This window comes from Monodelphis domestica, chromosome 1 (assembly GCF_027887165.1).
Source record: "Monodelphis domestica isolate mMonDom1 chromosome 1, mMonDom1.pri, whole genome shotgun sequence".
Lineage (NCBI taxonomy): Eukaryota > Metazoa > Chordata > Mammalia > Didelphimorphia > Didelphidae > Monodelphis > Monodelphis domestica.
The window spans coordinates 395,823,948-395,842,635 of record NC_077227.1 but is presented as its reverse complement, the minus strand read 5'-3'; the positions used below and the strand labels follow the sequence as shown (position 1 = coordinate 395,842,635).

The window sequence follows — 18,688 nt, the reverse complement described above, 5'->3', positions numbered from 1 at the left end:
TGGCTCTGCCTGATCCCCAGACACTTTTTGGCAATTTAATTGATTATATCTAGTTCCCAGTTTCAGGTCCAGGGCAGAGAGGAGTGTTTGTGGTTGCAAGGGGGCAGGGATCCTTGTTACAGTTCCAAGGTAGAAAGGAACACTAGGGAGTAGGGTTCTTTGTTGGGCAAGAACCAGAAGAGCAGTGACCATACCTCTTCCTGGATCACAATACCTTAGAAGCACTGAAAAATTTAAAACTCCCAGAACTAGCTTTGAAAACAGCAGTCTAAAGTATCCTGAAGTTGGAAGAGTCCCTTCATATCCCAGATGAGATGAGTCTAACTTTAACAAAGTTCAAAGTCAAAAAATGGGCTGGAATAATGAGCAAATAACAACAACAACAACAATAAGAACAACAAAAATAATGTGACCATAAAAAGTTATTATGGTGATAGTGAAGATTAAGCCACAAACTCAGAAAAAAGAAAAAGAAACACACTCAGAAGCCTATAATGATGTGAAAACAGGTATAAGTAATATCTCAAAGAAAAAATGCAAATTGGACACAAGCCCTGTAAAAATTTATGGGAGAGCAACAGAAAGAACAAAAAATTTATTTTAAAAATTAAATGAGAGTAGTAGAGGAAAAAGTAAGGAAAGAAATGAGAGCAATGCAAGAAAATAATGAAAAGAGAATTAATAGCTTGGTAAAAGGAGCAAAAAATATATTGAAGAAAATAATACTTGAAAAAATTAATTAACTAAATAGCAAAAGAGACATAAAACTTCACTGAAGAGAGTTGTTATTGGGGAAAAACGTCACAAGATTTGTCAATTGACTAGATATGTAGGATAAAGGAGAATGAGAAGTCCAGGATGATACCTAGGCTGTGAACCTACATGACTTGAAGGATGTTGGGGCCCAATGAAAAATAGAGCATTTTGCCTTTCCAATCATCTTATCTCTTATTTCCCCATTTGTAATCTTAAAAAAAAATTAAAAGCATTTCCCCAATTATATGTAGTAAAAATTTTCCACATATATTTTCTAAAATAACATGATCCATATTGTTTCCCTCCCTCTCTTCTCTCCCCCCCCCCCCCACATGGTAAGCAATTTGATCTGGGTTATATATGTATTATCATACAAAACATATTTCCACATTGTTCATTGTTGTAAGAGTCTACTTACACAGAATGAAAATTCCAAAATAAAAACACAAATAAACTAAAGTGAAAAATAGTATGTTTTAACCTGTATTCCAATTCCAACAGTTCTTTGTCTGGAGGTGGATAGCATTCTTTTTCATTAGTCTTTTGAAATTGCCCTGGATCATTGAAATGCTGAGAGTAGCTAATTCTTTCACAGTTGATTATCATACGATATTGCTGTTACAGTGTACGGTATTCTCCTGTTTCTACCTATTTTATTCTGCATCAATTCATGTAGGTCTTTCCAGCTCTTTCTGAAATCATCTTGTTCATCATTTCTTATAGCACAAAAATATTCCATCACCATCATATACCACAGCTTGTTCAGCCATTCCCTATCTGATGAACATCCCTCATTTTCCAATTTTTTTGTCACCCCCAAAAGACCTGCTATACATAGTTTTATACAAGTAGGTCCACCCTGCTTTTTAAAAAAAAATCTCTTTAGGATACAGACCTAGTACTGGGTATAGGATCAAAGGGTATGCACAGTTTGTTTTTTTTTTAATTTTAAAAAACCCTTACCTTCCATCTTGGAGTCAATCCTGTGTATTGGCTCCAAGGCAGAAGAGTGGTAAGGGCTAGGCAATGGGGGTCAAGTAACTTGCCCAGGGTCACACAGCTGGGACGTGTCTGAGGCCAGATTTGAACCCAGGACCTCCCATCTCTAGGCCTGGCTCTCAATCCACTGAGCTACCCAGCTGTCCCCTCGGCACAGTTTTTACCGCCCTTTGGGCATAGTTTCAAATTCCACATACTCCATGATCCAGTGACACTGGCCTCTTTGCTATTCCTTGACTATGACATTCTCTGAATTAGACATTTTAATTGGTTTTTCCCCACGCATGAAATGCTTTCTCTCTTTATCCCTACCATATTCAGGAGGCTTTTCTGACTTCTTTCAAGTCTCAGCTAAAATTTTGCCTTCTACATGAAACTTTTCCTAATTCTTATGAATTCTAGTGCCTTCCTATAGCTTATTCCTATATAGTTATCTGCATTTTGTCTCTCCCGTTAGATTGTAAGCTCAAGAACAGGGACTTACTTTTTACTTTTCTTTGAATCTCCAAAGTTTAATACAGTGACTGACGGTGATTGCTTAATGTTTATTGACTGACCTATGAAGAATCATACAAGACGAGATATGAATAATGTAAGAATATAGTGAGGACTGAGATTTACACTTCTTGAGGAAGTATCCATATGAATGAGATTATGTGCATCTATTAAACTATAACCCACTTATAGAGTGATTTATAATTTATAAACCAATGAGTATACAAAGTGCTATCAGTCCTAACCATTCAAGGAATACCTTTTTTAAAATTTATATTATGTGCCAAGTATTAAGCTTGGTACCAGGGATATAAAGATAATAATGAAATAGTTCTTGCCCTTACATTCTTTCTGATGAGGCAAGATATGTAAAGCATATAAAAATTAACACAAAGTAATTTTAGGAGGAAGCACTAAAATCTTGGGGATCAAGAAAGGCATCTTGTGGATGGTGGTGTCTGAACTGACCTTTGGAGGAAACTAGGGATTCCAGGAGATAGATGTGAGGAGTTCTAGATGACTCCAAGATTGGGCACCTAAGTGACTAAAAGACTGGTGTTACCCTTAAAAGATGTAGTAGAGTTTGAAAAAAGGAGTAGGTTTTGGAAGATAAATTGTTTTGGAAATATTGAGTTTGAGATGCCTATGGAATATAGCTGTGGATGATTATCCAGCAAAAGAGACCAAAGAATTGGTTGACAGATATGAATAGAATCAAAAGAGAGCTGTGTTAGAGTGGTCAATAGTGTCAAAAGCTGCAGGGAGAACAAGAACAAAGAGGACTGAAGAAAAGATCAACAGATTTGGCAATTAAGAGATTGTTGGTAATTTTGGAGAGGAGTTTTAGTTAAGTGACAATGTTGGAAAACAGAATTTGAGAAATTAAGAAGTGAAAAGAGATGATGTTTACGCAATGATGGTAGATAGCTTTTTCTAGATGTTGGGTTCTGAAAGGGAGAATTATAGGACAATAGCTTGAGGAGATAGTAGGGCCTAATAGAGTTTTTTAAAAATAGGAAAGACCTAGGCATATTTATAGGCAATAAGGAAGGAGCTAGTAGAAAGGGAGAGATTGAAAACTTGAAAGAGAAGGCATAACTATGGGGACAATCTACTGGCAACACAACAGGAAACCAAGATGAAAATATGATTTCTTCTAGCTGGCATATAAAGAAAGGATGTAGAGAGGAGGATCATCTTTAAGGTACCAACTGGAAAAGGTGATGAGGTTTCTTGGGTGAGGAAAGAGTCTAGCATTTTGGGGCAGGGCCATTATGAAGGAGCAATTTTAGGGGATTTTTGCTGTTGTTGGTGAAAGGGGAGCTCAGCACAGGGGAGGAAACAGAGGTATGAAGGCAAAGAGCTTTTAAAGATGGCCAATTTGAATCTCTAAAGTCCCTTCAAGTTCTAAATCTATGATCTTATGACTAGTTATCTTCATTGGGTTGGTTCTTTAGTAGATTGGGACATCTTTTGAATACCCAGATTAAACATAAAATTCAACATTTCTCTGAAAGCTGAGAAGTAGCATATCATAGTGGATAAAGAGCTGGCCACAAATTCATTGTGTCAAGCTGACTCCAAACCTCTCAGAGACCTAGGCAACACTCCAACGCTATGAATAAAGGCACAGTAGTTGTGATCTGCCTGGAGAGAGGGAAGTTATCTTACTAGGAATTTCCTATATCACGGAAAGATCCAAGAAGGGAAGGGAGGTTGTGGAGAGTGTCTAAAGGAAGGAGGGCTTATGGGGAGGTTTACGGCGAATCTTGGATGGAAGGAGAGGCTGTGGGAGTCTGAGTGGGGGTGGGCTATGTGGTCCGTGAGGGGCAGGGAGTCAGAGGGAAGGCTATTATATTTGAGGCAGTCTGTGGGAAGTATTGGGGGTCTCACGGGAGAGGCCATGACAGGGTTTGTCGTAGGGCACTGCAGTTTATTGGGGAAGGCTGTAATGGGGTCTATGGGAGGATAAAGGTGGCTGGAGAGATAATATGGAAATATTCTGTATTTGGGGAAAGGGCTAGGGTAGAGTCTGTTAGGAGAATGTGTCTGTGAGGGCACATTTACGGGCATCGAAGGCAGGAAAAGTGGCCCAGGAGAGAAGGCTGTGGAAGCAGGAGACAAGACTAGCTTAAAGTATCGCCGTTGTGACGCAACTACAGAGAGAGGACGAGTGTAGTGCGCCCACACAGCTGAGGTAGGTTCTGCGCTTGCGCCACCGTTGTCCGCCTCCTGCCCTAGAGAAGGCATCCCTCACCCCACCCCCACGCTGGCGGAGAACTCCGGAAATTTACCCTTCCACCCGGAAATGTTTGTTGAGGAACATGGCGCTGTTGTGTCGAGTCCTTGTGAGTGATGGAATGACTTTCCGTTTTCCTCTGGCTGACCCCTGGGTTAGGGGCAGTGGTGGCCTTTCTGCGGGGGGCAGAGGAGGGAAGCTGTGGCCACTGGAGGGAGCTCTGGGAATGCGGGGCTGGAGCAAGGAACAGGCTCTGGACTGGGGAAACTGAGGCAGGCTTTGCAGACCAGCATTCCCTATCTGGGCTTTGGTCCTTAGGTGTGTGCTTCTGGAGGAGAAAGATTGACATCCCTTTGGAGGGACTTCAGTCATCTTGGATATCTATCCTCGTCATTAGCTGCAGTTGTGAGGTTTGGACATAGTGATAGAACTGAGAGGGACTTTGGAAACCATTGAAACCCACTTCCTCTTTTTACAGAGGAGCCTGAGCCACACAGCCCTGCTACTTACTAAATCCTTGTGTGACCTTGAGGCAAATCGCTTCACCACTTTTGGGTCTCTGTTCATTCATCTGATGAAGGAAAAAAGGTGTGGAGGGAAATTGGATTTAATGGTCTGTCTCTATTGATCCTTTAAGTTCAAATCCTAAGTTATATAGCTGGTAAATGGCAGAAATCCAGGACTAGTCATTGATCCTTTCCCCTTTATATCAGTGCCTCTATTTCTGAAAATAATTTTAATCATCTTAGCCTGTATGGAGTAGTGGAAAGATCTTACATGATCTAGAACCCTGTCTTTTGGGAGACAGTGTGGGAGAGTGGAATGTGTAATAAATTTTGAAGCAGAGGATTTGAATCGGAAGGATTAGTCATTAGACTGTATTATTTGCTACTTGTGTGATTTTCTCTGGGTTTCAGTTTCCTGAAGTTTCCCCTTGTAAAATAAGGGGATTTAATTAGTCTATTTCTAAGTTTCTTTCCAGGTCTAACTCTAGTTATGATGTATTTATATAATTAATATATTGCAACTTCATATTCATAAAAGATTTTAAAATCTTTTAATACAAAGTCAAAATTGTGGGAATAAAGGCAGGGATAGGACCTGTGATTTCATTGGCCTACCTCCTGGAGGAGGAAACTTTTTCAAACAATGTAGGTTTGCATCTTTGCTATGATTTTCAGTTTTATGTTAATATATACAAATTGCTTTACAAATATTTCATTTTATCCTTATGATAACTCTGGGAGGTAGATGTTATTATTATTCCCATTTTTCAGATAAATAAACTAAGGCAGAACTTAAGTGATTTCCCCAGGTTGCCAGAGCTATTGTTTGAATCAGATGTTACTCTAGTGCTAGGTCCACTGTCCCAATAGGCTGAAACTAGAGCCCAGAGAGGTGAAATTGACTTGCCCAGGGTCACAGAGAGGGTATGTGTCAGAGGCAGAATTTGAATCCACGTTTTCCTGGTTCCAAGACCCACTCTAGTGGATAAAGATCAATGAAAAAATGCTTGGATGATAACCAGTCTGACAGGATGATATAGTACTACTTTACTGGAAAACTACCTTATTGTCAAACTTCTTTCCTGAAAAATTATAGTAGAATGTCTGAAGGTGGGAACAATGTCTTATCTCAACTTTGCTTTTCCTTAGAATGCTTTCTGCATGCTGTAGGTACTTAATGTCTATTGATGAATGAATAAAAATTATGAATTTACTGAAATCCAGGAAATCTAAAATTATAAAGTAAGGTTGAGAAATCCTGTGTTCTTTCTATTATATCAATAATGCCTCTAATTTTATAAAGCTTAAAGCATTACATCATTTTACTATCATTTGTGTTCTGTGATAACTACAGCCTTTTAATTAACTCCCAAATCCATTTCAGCCTTCACAGGCTACCAGAGTAGTTTTTCTAGAGTTTTCACCATGTTATTTCCTTGTCCAAACCTGTTTCAGCCAAGAACAATTTAATGTTCCAAAAAATGTCTTTCCTACCACTTTGAGCCTTTCCTTATTCCTGGAATATTCTTCCTTTATGCTTATCCAAATTGTACCCATTTTTGAAGGCCCAGTTAAAATTCTACTGTCTTCAGGAAGGCTTCCATGGTTACTTCAGTCCATAATGATCTTTGAACTCATTGAATTCATAAAATATTAGAGCTGAAAGGGGCCTCAGAAATCATATTAGACCAATCTGGAAAACACTACAAAATAGACTTAGGAAACTTGCTACCCTTATTATCCCTGGTTCTATCCTCAGGAATAACACATTTTGTTTTGTCTTTCATCCACGTTTGTGTTCCTAAGCATGTAGGCTATTGCATCTTTTCCCTTTGTCCCTAAAGAAGAATGTCACTAGACATTCCAGAAATTACAAATGACATTGTAACAGTGAGGTGAAATGTACTAGAAGGTCACTGCTGGACCTGGCACTCTATCTACTATCTTACCTAGCTGCCCCTCAGTGTATATCTAAAAGGTCTTGTATAAATGCTTTGGAATCTAAACCTTCTTCCTCTACCCAGTGTGTAATGATTATTCCAGGAATTTACTAATTTAGGAAGTAAAAGTGATGTTTGGTAAGATTCTCAGGGATTTTCTTTTGTCTACTGGGAAACTAAGGTCATTACTTAAAATAATTTTTTATTGATTCCTTTCATTATAGCAAAATAAAGAAAAAAAGCAAAACCCTTTAAGAAATATACAGTCAAGGAAAACACATTCCCTCATGAAAATGCATTAAGTACTATGCTAAACACTAAAGCATTAAGTGCTGTGCTAAGCTTGGGATATGAAGATAAGAGAGTCCTTGCCCTCAAGCAGCTTACATTTCAATCCTGCGCTGCCATAAATGTAGAGAAGTGGTAGCCAAGGATAGAGACAAGACTTACGATTTCACTAATGTTTGGGAATTCTGTTGAGAAACTTGTATTAATATAGTAGGTCTAAAACTTCTACTATTTATGGTTAGAGTTGCCTAGGGTGCTGAGGTTTTTAATTTTAATTTTGTTTCATTGAAAAAAAAAATATCCTCCCCTACCCTCCTACAATACAAAACCCCTATAACAAATTTGTATAGTTAAGCACAACAAACTTCAGCATTGGTCATGTCTAAAGAAATTTATATCTGAGATATGGACCCTCAGTTACCTCTCAGGAAGTATTGCATCATGTATTCTCTGGAATCATTGTTGATCATTGCATCAATCAGAATTCTTAAAGTCTTTTGAAGTTTGTCTTTATGGTGCTTTTATTGTATACATTGTTCTACTCACTCCATTTTGTATTAGTTCATATGAGCCTTCCTGGGTTTCCCTGAAACTACCTTCTTCATGATTTTTTGTTCACAAGTGACAATATAGCTTACTAAATAGGCTAAGTTACAACCCAAGGTTGTATTAATAGAAAGGAATAGGGAGAAGAAAGGGTAAGAGTGGGAAAAAAGAGAAAAAAACATGAAGTAGAAGAGAGACAAGGAAAGGATAAATGCAGCTAATCTATTTGGACTTGTAAATTGTAGTGAAAATTGTTTTTTATGAACTGGCTGTGGTGGCTCTGGGCTGCCTGATTAGATGATTAAGAGAGTATCCACATTGTTATTTTGATCAAGTCCTTTTGCCCTCTCCTAAAGTCCTGCTAAGGATTTTAATCAAATATAATAATCAAAGAGGTTCTTTTTTTCCCTTTATTTTAAACTCTTTTAAGTATTTATCTCTTCTTCCACATCTGCTTCATTTAACTGACACTACCATTAACCTGGGATCTAAAGAATGACTAGTCCTACTATTTATTGGCAATGTGACCTTGGGCAAGCCACTTAATTACTTTGGCCTAGGTTCCCCATCTGAAAATGGGAATAGTAATATCAAACTACATATTTTATAAGTTTATTGATATGATAAAATGTTACGACATGCATACATGATTTATACAGTTTAAATATCTGCTATTATTGTTGTCATTTGTTGTAGAAGTGAGTTAAAAAGTACTGAGATAAGTACCAAATACTGAAATGAGTTCTGGATTTGGAGTCAGAGGATTTAGTTCAAATCCTTACTCTGCCACTTGGAAATTGTATGATTTTTGGGTAAATCATTTAACCTCTGGACCTCAATTTCCTCATCTGTAAAATGAAGCATTTGGAATGACCTCTGAGGTCCTTTCTAGCTTTATATCTAAGATCCTATGTATGTTAGTAGTGGGAATTCCTGATTTGAAGGAAAGAGCAGTCATTAGGCAGCAGGTGCTTATTAAACTATTAGCTATAGGTTAAGTGTTGAGGATTCAAAGACATAAAAAAAAAATCTGAGAGTTTGCATTCAGATGGGGAAAACAACATTTAAATCACTAGGTGCATTCAAAATATATACAGAATAGATGGAAGATCATTTCAGGGAGAGAAGGCAGTGGCAGATATGGAGGCTGGGGAAGTCTTCCTGGAGCCCATCAGATCTGAACTAGGTTTTGAAGGAAACCAGGGTAATTTAAAAGGTAAAGGGGATGGGGAACTGCAGTCTAGGCATGGGGTATAGACATTGTAGAAGTACAAAGATGGAAGTTGGAATTTTATGTTTAAGAAACAGTAACTAGAGGTAGGGGAGGCAGCTAGATCACTCAGTGGATTGAGAGCTGGATCTAGAGACAGGGAAATCCTGGGTTCAAATATGGTCTCAGATTTCCTAGCTCAGTGTGACCCTGGCCAAGTCACTTAACCCCCATTGTCTGGCCTTTACCACTCCTCTGCCTTGGAACCAATACATAGTATAGGCTCTAAGATGGAAGGTAAGGTTTTTTAAAAAAAAAAGAACAGCGGCAAACAGGTCAGTGTATATTTGGAGGGGAGGAATGAAGACTTTTAAATGCCAAACATAAAAAAATATATTTTATCATGGAGATAATAGGAAGCCACTGGAGATCATTGGACAGGAGAGTGAGATAGTTAAAAGAGTTGTGCTTTAGAAAAATCATCTGGGCAGCTCAGTTGAAGATGTATTAGAGAAGAGAGAGATATGAGCAGGAAAACCATTTAGAAGGCTTGTTGCAGTAATCAAGGTAAGAGGTAATAAGGAGCTGAAACTTAAGTCCCTATTATATGCCAGATACTGTACCAGTGATTGGGGATAGAAAAAGAGACAAAAGACAGTCTCCACCATTAAGGAACTCTCAATCTCACTGGAAAGACATGCAAGCAAATGTGTACAAACAAATTATATGCAGGATAAATAGGAAATAACTTAATGTAGGGAAGGCACATTAAGATGGATTGGGAAAGGTTTCCTGTAGAAGATGGGATATTAGTTGGAACTTGAAGGAACCAGGCAGATGAGGAGTTAAGCATTCCAGGTGTGGAGGATAGTCAGAAAATTCCTGGAGCTGTGAAGCAAAAACAAGATTTAGTATCAGATTGGTTATATAGGGCTAATGAGTGTAAGGAGTCAAGAATGATACTTAAGACTTTGAGCCTGGGTGCCTGGGGAGGGTGATGGCATCTTCAACTAATAGGAATAGATATTAATAAGAGGGGAGAGTTTGGGGATTTTAATGAATTTTGTTTTGTACTTAATATATTTGAGATGTCCATTGAGCATCCAGTTTTGATGTCTAAAAAGTAGTTATGCAGAACTGGAGCCCAAGAGAAAGATTAGGATTGTGTGTGTATATAGTTATAGATATATGCATATCTATATATGTAGTTTATATTCATTCTCATGTATGTGTGTGTATATATATAATATATGTGTGTGTATACATATAAATCATCTGTGTTGAGATAGGGTAGTTGCATTCATGGGAGCTAATGAGATAAATGAGACAGGAGAAAAAGGCCTAGGATAGTACCTTGAAAGATACTTGTAGTCAGTGGATGTAACAGGATGACAAAAGAATATAGTTATATTAAAAAAATACCTAAATCATTATTGATTAGAGAAATGCAAACCAAAACGACTGCCACACCTCTCACTTTGCTAATATGACAGAAAAGGAAAATGATAAATGTTGGAGGGGATGTGGGAAAATTGGGAAAGTAAATGCACTGTTGGAGTTGTGAACTGATTCAACCATTTTGGAGAACATTTTTGAAACTATGCCCAAAGAACTACAAAACTGCATAATCTTTGACCCAGAATTACTAAGTCTATATCCAAAAGGAATATTTAAAGAAAAGGAAAAGGACCTATATGTACAAAAATATTTATAGTTGCTCTTCTTGTGGTGGCCAAGAATTGGACATTGAGTGAATGCCCATCAATTAGGGAATGGCTGAACAAGTTGTAAATGATTGTGTTGAATACTATTGTGCCATAAGAAATAATAATGAGTAGGATGCTTTTAGAAAAAACTTGGAAAGACTTATATGAACACATGAAAAGTGAGATGAATAGAACCAGGACAACAGTGTACAGTAACAATAATAATGTATGATGGTTAACTGTGAATGACTTAGCTATTCTTAGCAATACAATGATCCAATACAATGAAGGACTTTTGATGGAAAATAATCCACTTCTAGAGAAAGTACTGATGGAGGCTAAATGCAAATTGAAGCATACTTAAACAAACAAACCCTTTCTTTGTTCTTGCTTTTTTGTTTTTTTTAATAATATAACAAATGGAAATATGTTTTGAATGATTGCATATGTATAATCTATATCAAATTGTCTTCTCAAGGAGGGAGAGGAGAGGGAGGCAGGGAGGAAGAGAATTTGGAGGTCAAAATTTAAAAATGAATGTTAAAAACTTTTTACATGTGGTTGGAAAAAATAAAATATATTAAAAATTATATAGCAAGAGATTGAAAAATAAAGGTAAGGTAGGATAAGAACCAGGAGAGAATATCATGGAAGCCTAGAGGAAAGAAGAGTATTCAGGAAGAGAAAGTATTCAAGTGTTAGATACTGTAGAGAAGCCAAGAAGGCTGAAGATTGAGGATTAAAAAAGCCATTATATTTGCCAATTATAGGTGAAGTTTAAAATCTCTTCTAATGCTATGATATTAATGTGCATCAGAGTATGGAATGCAAAAGGAGCTCGCTGAAGATGAGTTTATAATGAGTAATCTATCAATAAGTATTTATTATGGACCTCACTGTATGATGATACCACTATGCTTCAAATTTATAAATATTTACTGAACATCTTACTTGGCATTTTAATAAAATGAGGTTATCTCTGTCTAGGTTCTCAAAAGGTGCTTGGCAAAAAAAGTTTCATTCATTTCCACTTTTTAAGTTGATTCAGTTCATTTGTATTTTTTTCCCCAGGTAGTATTTTAAGACCATCCTGGTTAGCTGACTACCACTCTTCCTTTTTGTACTCTTCTCTCCTGTCTCAATTGTTGCATTTTCTTTCCCACTTCTTCAGTGAAAAGGTCATGTAACTCCAGCATTGCAGTCATTGTCATGCTCAATGTCAGGGTGTGGTTTCATTGGTTCTGTTGTAGATGCTCTTACCTAATGGGAAATGTAGCAAATTGTTGTACTTACTCTTAGGAAACTGTAATAACCATACTTAAATTATTTAAAGTAGGACTAATAATTTGTTTTATGTATAGTATCCAGTCCTTAAACCTAGGAACCAAACAAATTCATAGAATCAGAACATTGGAAGCCATGTGAAAGCCTAGAATGTCAGAGCTGGAATGTGTAAAGATTAAATTTTAGGGAATATGGGGAGACTGAGGCAGGTAGAAATTAGTTTCTATCTGCAAGAAGTATTATATTTTTTAGAGGTTTATTAAAGGTTAAAGATTAAAGAATATACAAGTAAGAAACATGTGCCTAGGCCAGAGGCCTAGACAAAATAACCTCACATCACGCAAGAGACTCGCCTGCTCCAAAAGGGAAGTCCAAAAGAGCCAAGAGCAAGAGACTCTCAAAAGCCTTTGAATCAGCTTAAATACCTTCTCGATCTCGGCCCAGGTGAGATTACAAGGCATTCTGGGGAAGTGGAGCAAAGGCTCGTGGGGATTGTAGTCCTGTATTCAAGTCTATTTTTTTACATTCCCCATTTGATCATTTTTGGAAAAATTAATTTTCCCCCAAAAGGATCATAAAAACATAATAAACTTAAAAGATTACAATAGTGTGAGGATAAGAGAAAAAAGAATAAAACCAATAATTGCTGAACACATTGACAAATGGCATAAAAGTATACATACAAATAAATGTTCAATCAATCACACCCAAAGTTCAATTTTGTGCAACTTGTGGTCTGGAGTCTTCTTCATGGTGGCTTCTCCAACAGTTCAGTTCTGGATTCAGAGAGGTAGCATCTTCTTTACCTAAAATTCTTCTCAAAAGGAATTTAAACTTTGCAATTTAAATAATGATATTTTTTTACATTCCCCTGTGTTGTGGGTGATTGAAAGATTCAGAATCAGTTAGGGATGCATGGCTGAGGTATGAGGTATATGAATCAATTGGCAAGAGATATTAAAAAGACATCAGAAAAATCAAAAAGAAAAGAAAATTTTCTGGATGAAATATAGACTATCAAAGTCTTATGTGTAAAAATTCCAAGTAGAAGAAAAATAAATGTATAACAGGTCCTTGAATCAGGGCCCAATCAAAATGATCTAAGCAATGATGCATTTACCCAGTCAGTAGCCAGGACTACAGAAAAGTACCACACTATGAGAGGCAGAAAAGAAAGGGACCAGATTATAGAAGCCAAGTAGGAGCCAAGGTTTTGGGGATACTTGTCTGAGTATCTTCAGGGGGAGTGTGGACACAAGGAAAGCTTACGTCTTAACACATGTTAAACATAGTAACCTCGAGTCTTCACACTAGGTTCAAGACCTTTGTATTGGCCTAGAAATGCATCAATCCATCGTGGATTGGCATTTCTTTTGCTCTGTGAAATGGCTCTTGTGTGTATATCTTGTCCTGGAATCAGACAGAATCATTAAGTAAAGTCCCATAATTTATTTAAATAATTAGTGGCATCGTTTTTTATAGTCACAAGCTTTTTGGGCATGCTCTGACAAATGTATTTCAAACTTATAGCACTGAAAAGTCAAAAAGTTAAAGAAAATCTTAATACTGGTGACATGTGCTTCAAATATAAAAAGGAGAGAAAAAATAATAAAAAAACTGAAAAACTATATTGCACATGCAAGAAAAATATAATAATAAAAGAGCTTTAAAAAATTCAAAAATATAGCTTATAATCATTGACACTCTGTGTCAGCTAAGAAAATAAAGATTACAAGACTTTATCACCAAAAATGAGATCCTGGCCATGATCACTGCGAGTAGAAGGTAAATGAATTGAACAAGGTTAACAATTTTTTCATTTTTAAAATACAGTAGTACAACTATGTAGTTACCAAAATATCCCCAAAATTCTCAATAGCCCAATTAATTACAATAGCAAACAAACACACTTTCATATTTCACATAAGTTGCTGTATGACATTTTAAAAACCTATGAATTGATGGACATTTGTCACATTTACAAACATAGCAATCTTTCAACCTTGGGAATAAACATATTTTTTTTTAAACAAAGTAAAACTCATCTAGGGTTAAGAACATAATCAAGAAATCTATATATCATTCTAGTGCAAGTAAAGTAGTGAGCTGAAGAGTATAAATAAAGGGGTGCTCCTTTTGGAGGCTTTTTAAGGGTACAAATGCCCTGAAATTAACTGCCCAACTTCCATTCACATGTGGGAAGGTTGGGGTTTATAAAATGTATTTCACTTCAGCTAATGGGCCTTACCTCGTGGTAGGGGCAGGCAAAAATAACCAGATTGTTAAAAAAAAATTCCAAAAATCATATTTAAAAAACCCTTAAAATCAAATCATTTGAGGTATTTAGCACATTAAAATTCCAAAGGTTGTTAATACAATTATAACCAGTTCTGAAGTCCATCTATCCTCAGCAAAATAGAAAAAAGCTGTTTTTTTCATATATGGGCTTATTCACAATAATATTTGTTCAACACAGTTATAGGGGAAAAACAACAGAATTTCAAAACTCAGTACATTCAAATTAAATTCAATCAACCTTCAGTTCAAGCAGAATAATATTGAATCCAGTAATATATGAACTTAAAATCACAAAGTTAAACCTTAAACAAAAAATGCAGTAGAATACAGAGATTTTTATAAACCATTGGAGTCTGAAATGCCTTAGAATATAGCCTTTAGTCTCTTCAAAGTTCCTTGGGGTTTTTTTGTTTGTTTTTAATTATCCATTTAAATGTCTATTGTCCAAAGGTAGAGTAGTAAAGGCTAGGCAATGGGGTTTGCCCCACAAATGTGGGGGGGCCCCACAGCTGAGGAGTATCTGAGGTCAGATTTTAACCCAGAACCATGCTCTCAGTTCCCTGAGCCACCCATTTTCAAATTCAAAGTTGAATCTTTGGGCTGAATGTTTCTTCTGGCACGCAGGTGAAATCAATGAAATTACCAGAACAGTAAAAAATCCTTTTAAACAGCCCATTGCTTTTTAAGTTTCTTTTTGAAAAAATCTGTTTCTTCTCCTCTCCCTTTTCTCTCTCTCCTGCTCTGATCCCCCTGTGGTCAATACCCCCATCCACGTGGAGGTTTAGCCTAAGGGAAAATTACCCAGTCTCCTTTCCCTCTCCTCTCTCCCCTCCGCCCATGTGGCCAATACTGTTACCAGCTGGTCGCAATGAGTCCTGAGCCAACTGGGGTTGTGCTCGTGGGTCTGGGGCGCAGAAATAGGCAGGCAGTGGGCCGGTGAGAGGCCAGGAGCAGGAGCAGGAGCGGCTGCGGGGGTGGGCAAGGCCGGGACCAGGTACCAGGTGAGGACGATCAGGGCTGCAGGCTGCAGGCAGGAAGCGATGGGGCCGAGCCAGGTAGGGTGGGCAGCAAATGCAACAGGTCCGGAGCCTGTAGCAGCTTTGCAAGGGTAGAAAACCTTGGCCAGAGAGATATGGCTCAAAAAAAAAATTTCTAGGTACTAGATATTAAAGATTAAATCAGAAGATTCAGAGTTTTTTCTCCTGAAGTGGTTACGCCAACTGTAAAGATTAAATTTTAGGGAATATGGGGAGACTGAGGCAGGTAGAAATTAGTTTCTATCTGCAAGAAGTATTATATTTTTTAGAGGTTTATTAAAGGTTAAAGATTAAAGAATATACAAGTAAGAAATATGTGCCTAGGCCAGAGGCCTAGACAAAATAACCTCACATCACGCAAGAGACTCGCCTGCTCCAAAAGGGAAGTCCAAAAGAGCCAAGAGCGAGAGACTCTCAAAAGCCTTTGAATCAGCTTAAATACCTTCTCAATCTCGGCCCAGGTGAGATTACAAGGCATTCTGGGGAAGTGGAGCAAAGGCTCGTGGGGATTGTAGTCCTGTATTCGAGTCTATTTTTTTACAAATGACTCATAGAATAGAGCATGTCACACATGAGCCACTGTCAGAACCCAGGGCTCCTGCCTCCTAGTTAAGGGTTCTTTCCATTGCAGTATTCTGCTTTCTTCAGTATAGTACCAAATGGCCCATCCTTTTTTATTCTTGGGGCTTTTTATAGGTGGTTGAGAGGGGCTGGAGTGATGAGCCTAGAGGAGGGTGGAGAAGCAATGCAATGGAATATAAAGAGTAGAGGACTTGGATTCAAATGCTGATTCTTTCAACTTTGTCTCTGTGTGACCTTGAAACAGTCACTTCACTAGGCCTGCTTCTTCACCTCTAAAATGACCTCATTTGATCAGATCTTCTCCACAGTTCCTTTCAGTTCTAAATCCTATGATCTTACTGCTGTAGCTCTAGTTTGTGGGTATCAGAGGAGTTGGACTGGTTCACTTTTGTAGTTGTAATTCCAGCATTTAGGACAATGTCTGGCTCATAGTAGGCATTTAATAAATACTTATTTATTGGTTGTTTGGAGCCAGAATGATCCAGACAGAGGTGTGCTTGTAATGAATTTTGACTTATGAGAAATGAACTCCTTTGTCCTCCCACAGGAACCTGCTGGTCTCAGTGGTGAAGAAGTGGTCAGGCAGTGAGAAAAGAGGCAGAGCAAAGCAGACCCACCAGTGCTCTCTGACAGAGAACTTCCTTCTCTTGTTCCTTGGAGGAGGTGGAAGAAATAACTTCCCTAGTGTTTCCAATAAGATTCTTTAAATACATATATGCTTGAATTTAAATGATTGATTCCTTTTGTTGTTACATCACATTTGTTTTTGAACATATCCCTCATCCCACTACCCCTAAACCATTTCTTATAACAAATATTTTAAAAGAGGGGGAAAAAGAGTTTAGTAAAGCCAACTTAACTAATATATTGACCACTTCAGATAGTATTTTGATCATTCTGCATCTGTAGTTCCTCACTTCTGCAACAAAGGGAGGGAGTTATATTTCCAAAACTTTTTTCTATAGTTAAACCTGGCCATTATAATTAGACATTGTTAATTCTTTTCCAGTATCAGTCTTAGTGAATTATGTGTAATATTTAAATTCACACCTGCTTGTTCATGGTTTATTATCGATAATTGTTCAGTCCTTCTAACTTACCACCTAAAGTTTGTTGAACCTTGATTTAAAGTGTTCTATAGTGATCAGATGACATACTGAAGAGTAATTTAGTTAGGTCCATTATAGTACTTCTACTTTCAAAACTGAATCACAAGGCTAATTTTTTTCATTTATATACTTTAAAATGTTTATTTTCAGATTTTGAGGGATAATATACGTATAACTCAGTGGAATTGCTTGTTAGTTCCAGGAGGAGGGAGGGAGGAGGGGAGAGAGAAAACATGAATCATGTAATTGTAGAAAAAATATAACAAAAAATAAAATTATATAAAAATAAAAACATTTATTTTCAATTCACAAGTATTTCTTTACTCTTTCCTCCCCATAATCATTGAAAAAGAAAGAAAAACAAAATCCAAATAACAATATTCATAATCAAAGCAAATTAAACATTGGCAATATCCAAAATATTATTATATCTTATTTTAAACTTAAGTTTATCTTTTTGTCAGGAGGTGGGTAGCATGCTTGATCAGTGAGTGCTTCATCACTGGTCTTATAGAACTGTAATAGGTCATTAATCAGTTTTTAAGTCAAAGTTATTTATCTCGACAGTGTTGTTATTATATAAACTGTGGGTTTTGCTCACGTTATTTTGCTGATCATTTCATAGAAATCTTAACAGGTTTCTCTAAAACTGACCCTTTGGTTATTTCTTACAGTATTCAATTACATTCATATATCAGTTTTTTCAGTCATTTCTCAGTTGATGGTCATTCCTTTAGTTTCCAACCTCACTACTAAGAGAACTGCTAGAAATATTTTTGTACACATGTATCCTCTTTTTTTTTTTAACTAATGGGTCAAAGGTTATGCACAGTTTAGTGACCATAAATATAAAGAGAAAAAAGTAACAGAATGATGATTTTGACTTTGAGAAACAGAAGTACCAAACTACATAAACAAATTAGACCATTCCAGAAAATAAGGAAGAGTTTATTCTCGGTTTCTATGAGGATAGTTTCTATCCTTTATACATATTTTATTTACTTCTCTCCCCACCAAAACTCTTACTTTCTGTCTTAAAATTGATATTAAATATCAATTCTCAGGCAGAACAGTAGTAAGGACCAGGCAGTTGGGGTTAAGCAATTTGCCAGTGTCACAGAGCTAGGAAGGGTCTGGGGCCCGAGTTGAATTTAGGTTCTCCTAACTCCAGACTGGTACTTTATCCAGTTGTGCTACCTAGTTGCCCCACCTCCTTTATCTTGATATATCCTGTTCATGGTGACTGCTGCTGTGTCTACCAATCACTTGATAGTAGCAGAAAATATACTTCTCTATACCTGAATGCAAAGCACCAGGCCAGACCTACAGACGCCATGAATTTCAGCTGAAAGAGACACAAATATTGCAACTAACAGCAAAGCCATCATCCATAACTTTTTTCATCTATAACTACATACCTGATTTGTCTACTCAGGGTTATAGAACTTAACTCTGAAAAAAACCAGTTTTTCTACTGGGCTGGAACACTGAAGTATAAGTTAGTCAAAGAAGTCTAAACACATGTGTAAACCTGAGTTATTGGGTGAGGGTGGAGGGGAAAAGAACAGTGAATGGAGTAACTGGAGCCAAGTGGGATGGGTCTGCAAAGCTTTTATGAAGGAAATGAATTTTTAGCAGACTTGTGAAGGAAGGTAGGGAATGTTATTTAATAAGAAGGACAAGTGGCTCAGGA

At 37.1% G+C, this 18,688-nt stretch overlaps 1 protein-coding gene across 1 annotated transcript in view; it reads left to right on the top strand.

Moving 5' to 3' along the window:
* Positions 1 to 4,445: 4,445 nt before the first annotated feature.
* Positions 4,446 to 18,688, top strand: part of LOC100032469 (ubiquinol-cytochrome-c reductase complex assembly factor 1) — a 147,570-nt gene continuing 133,327 nt past the window's right edge. The window contains exon 1 of the mRNA XM_056822136.1: positions 4,446 to 4,598. Coding sequence (XP_056678114.1) covers positions 4,575 to 4,598 — 24 coding nt within the window. The 5' untranslated portion in view covers positions 4,446 to 4,574. The remainder of the gene's footprint in view (positions 4,599 to 18,688) is intronic.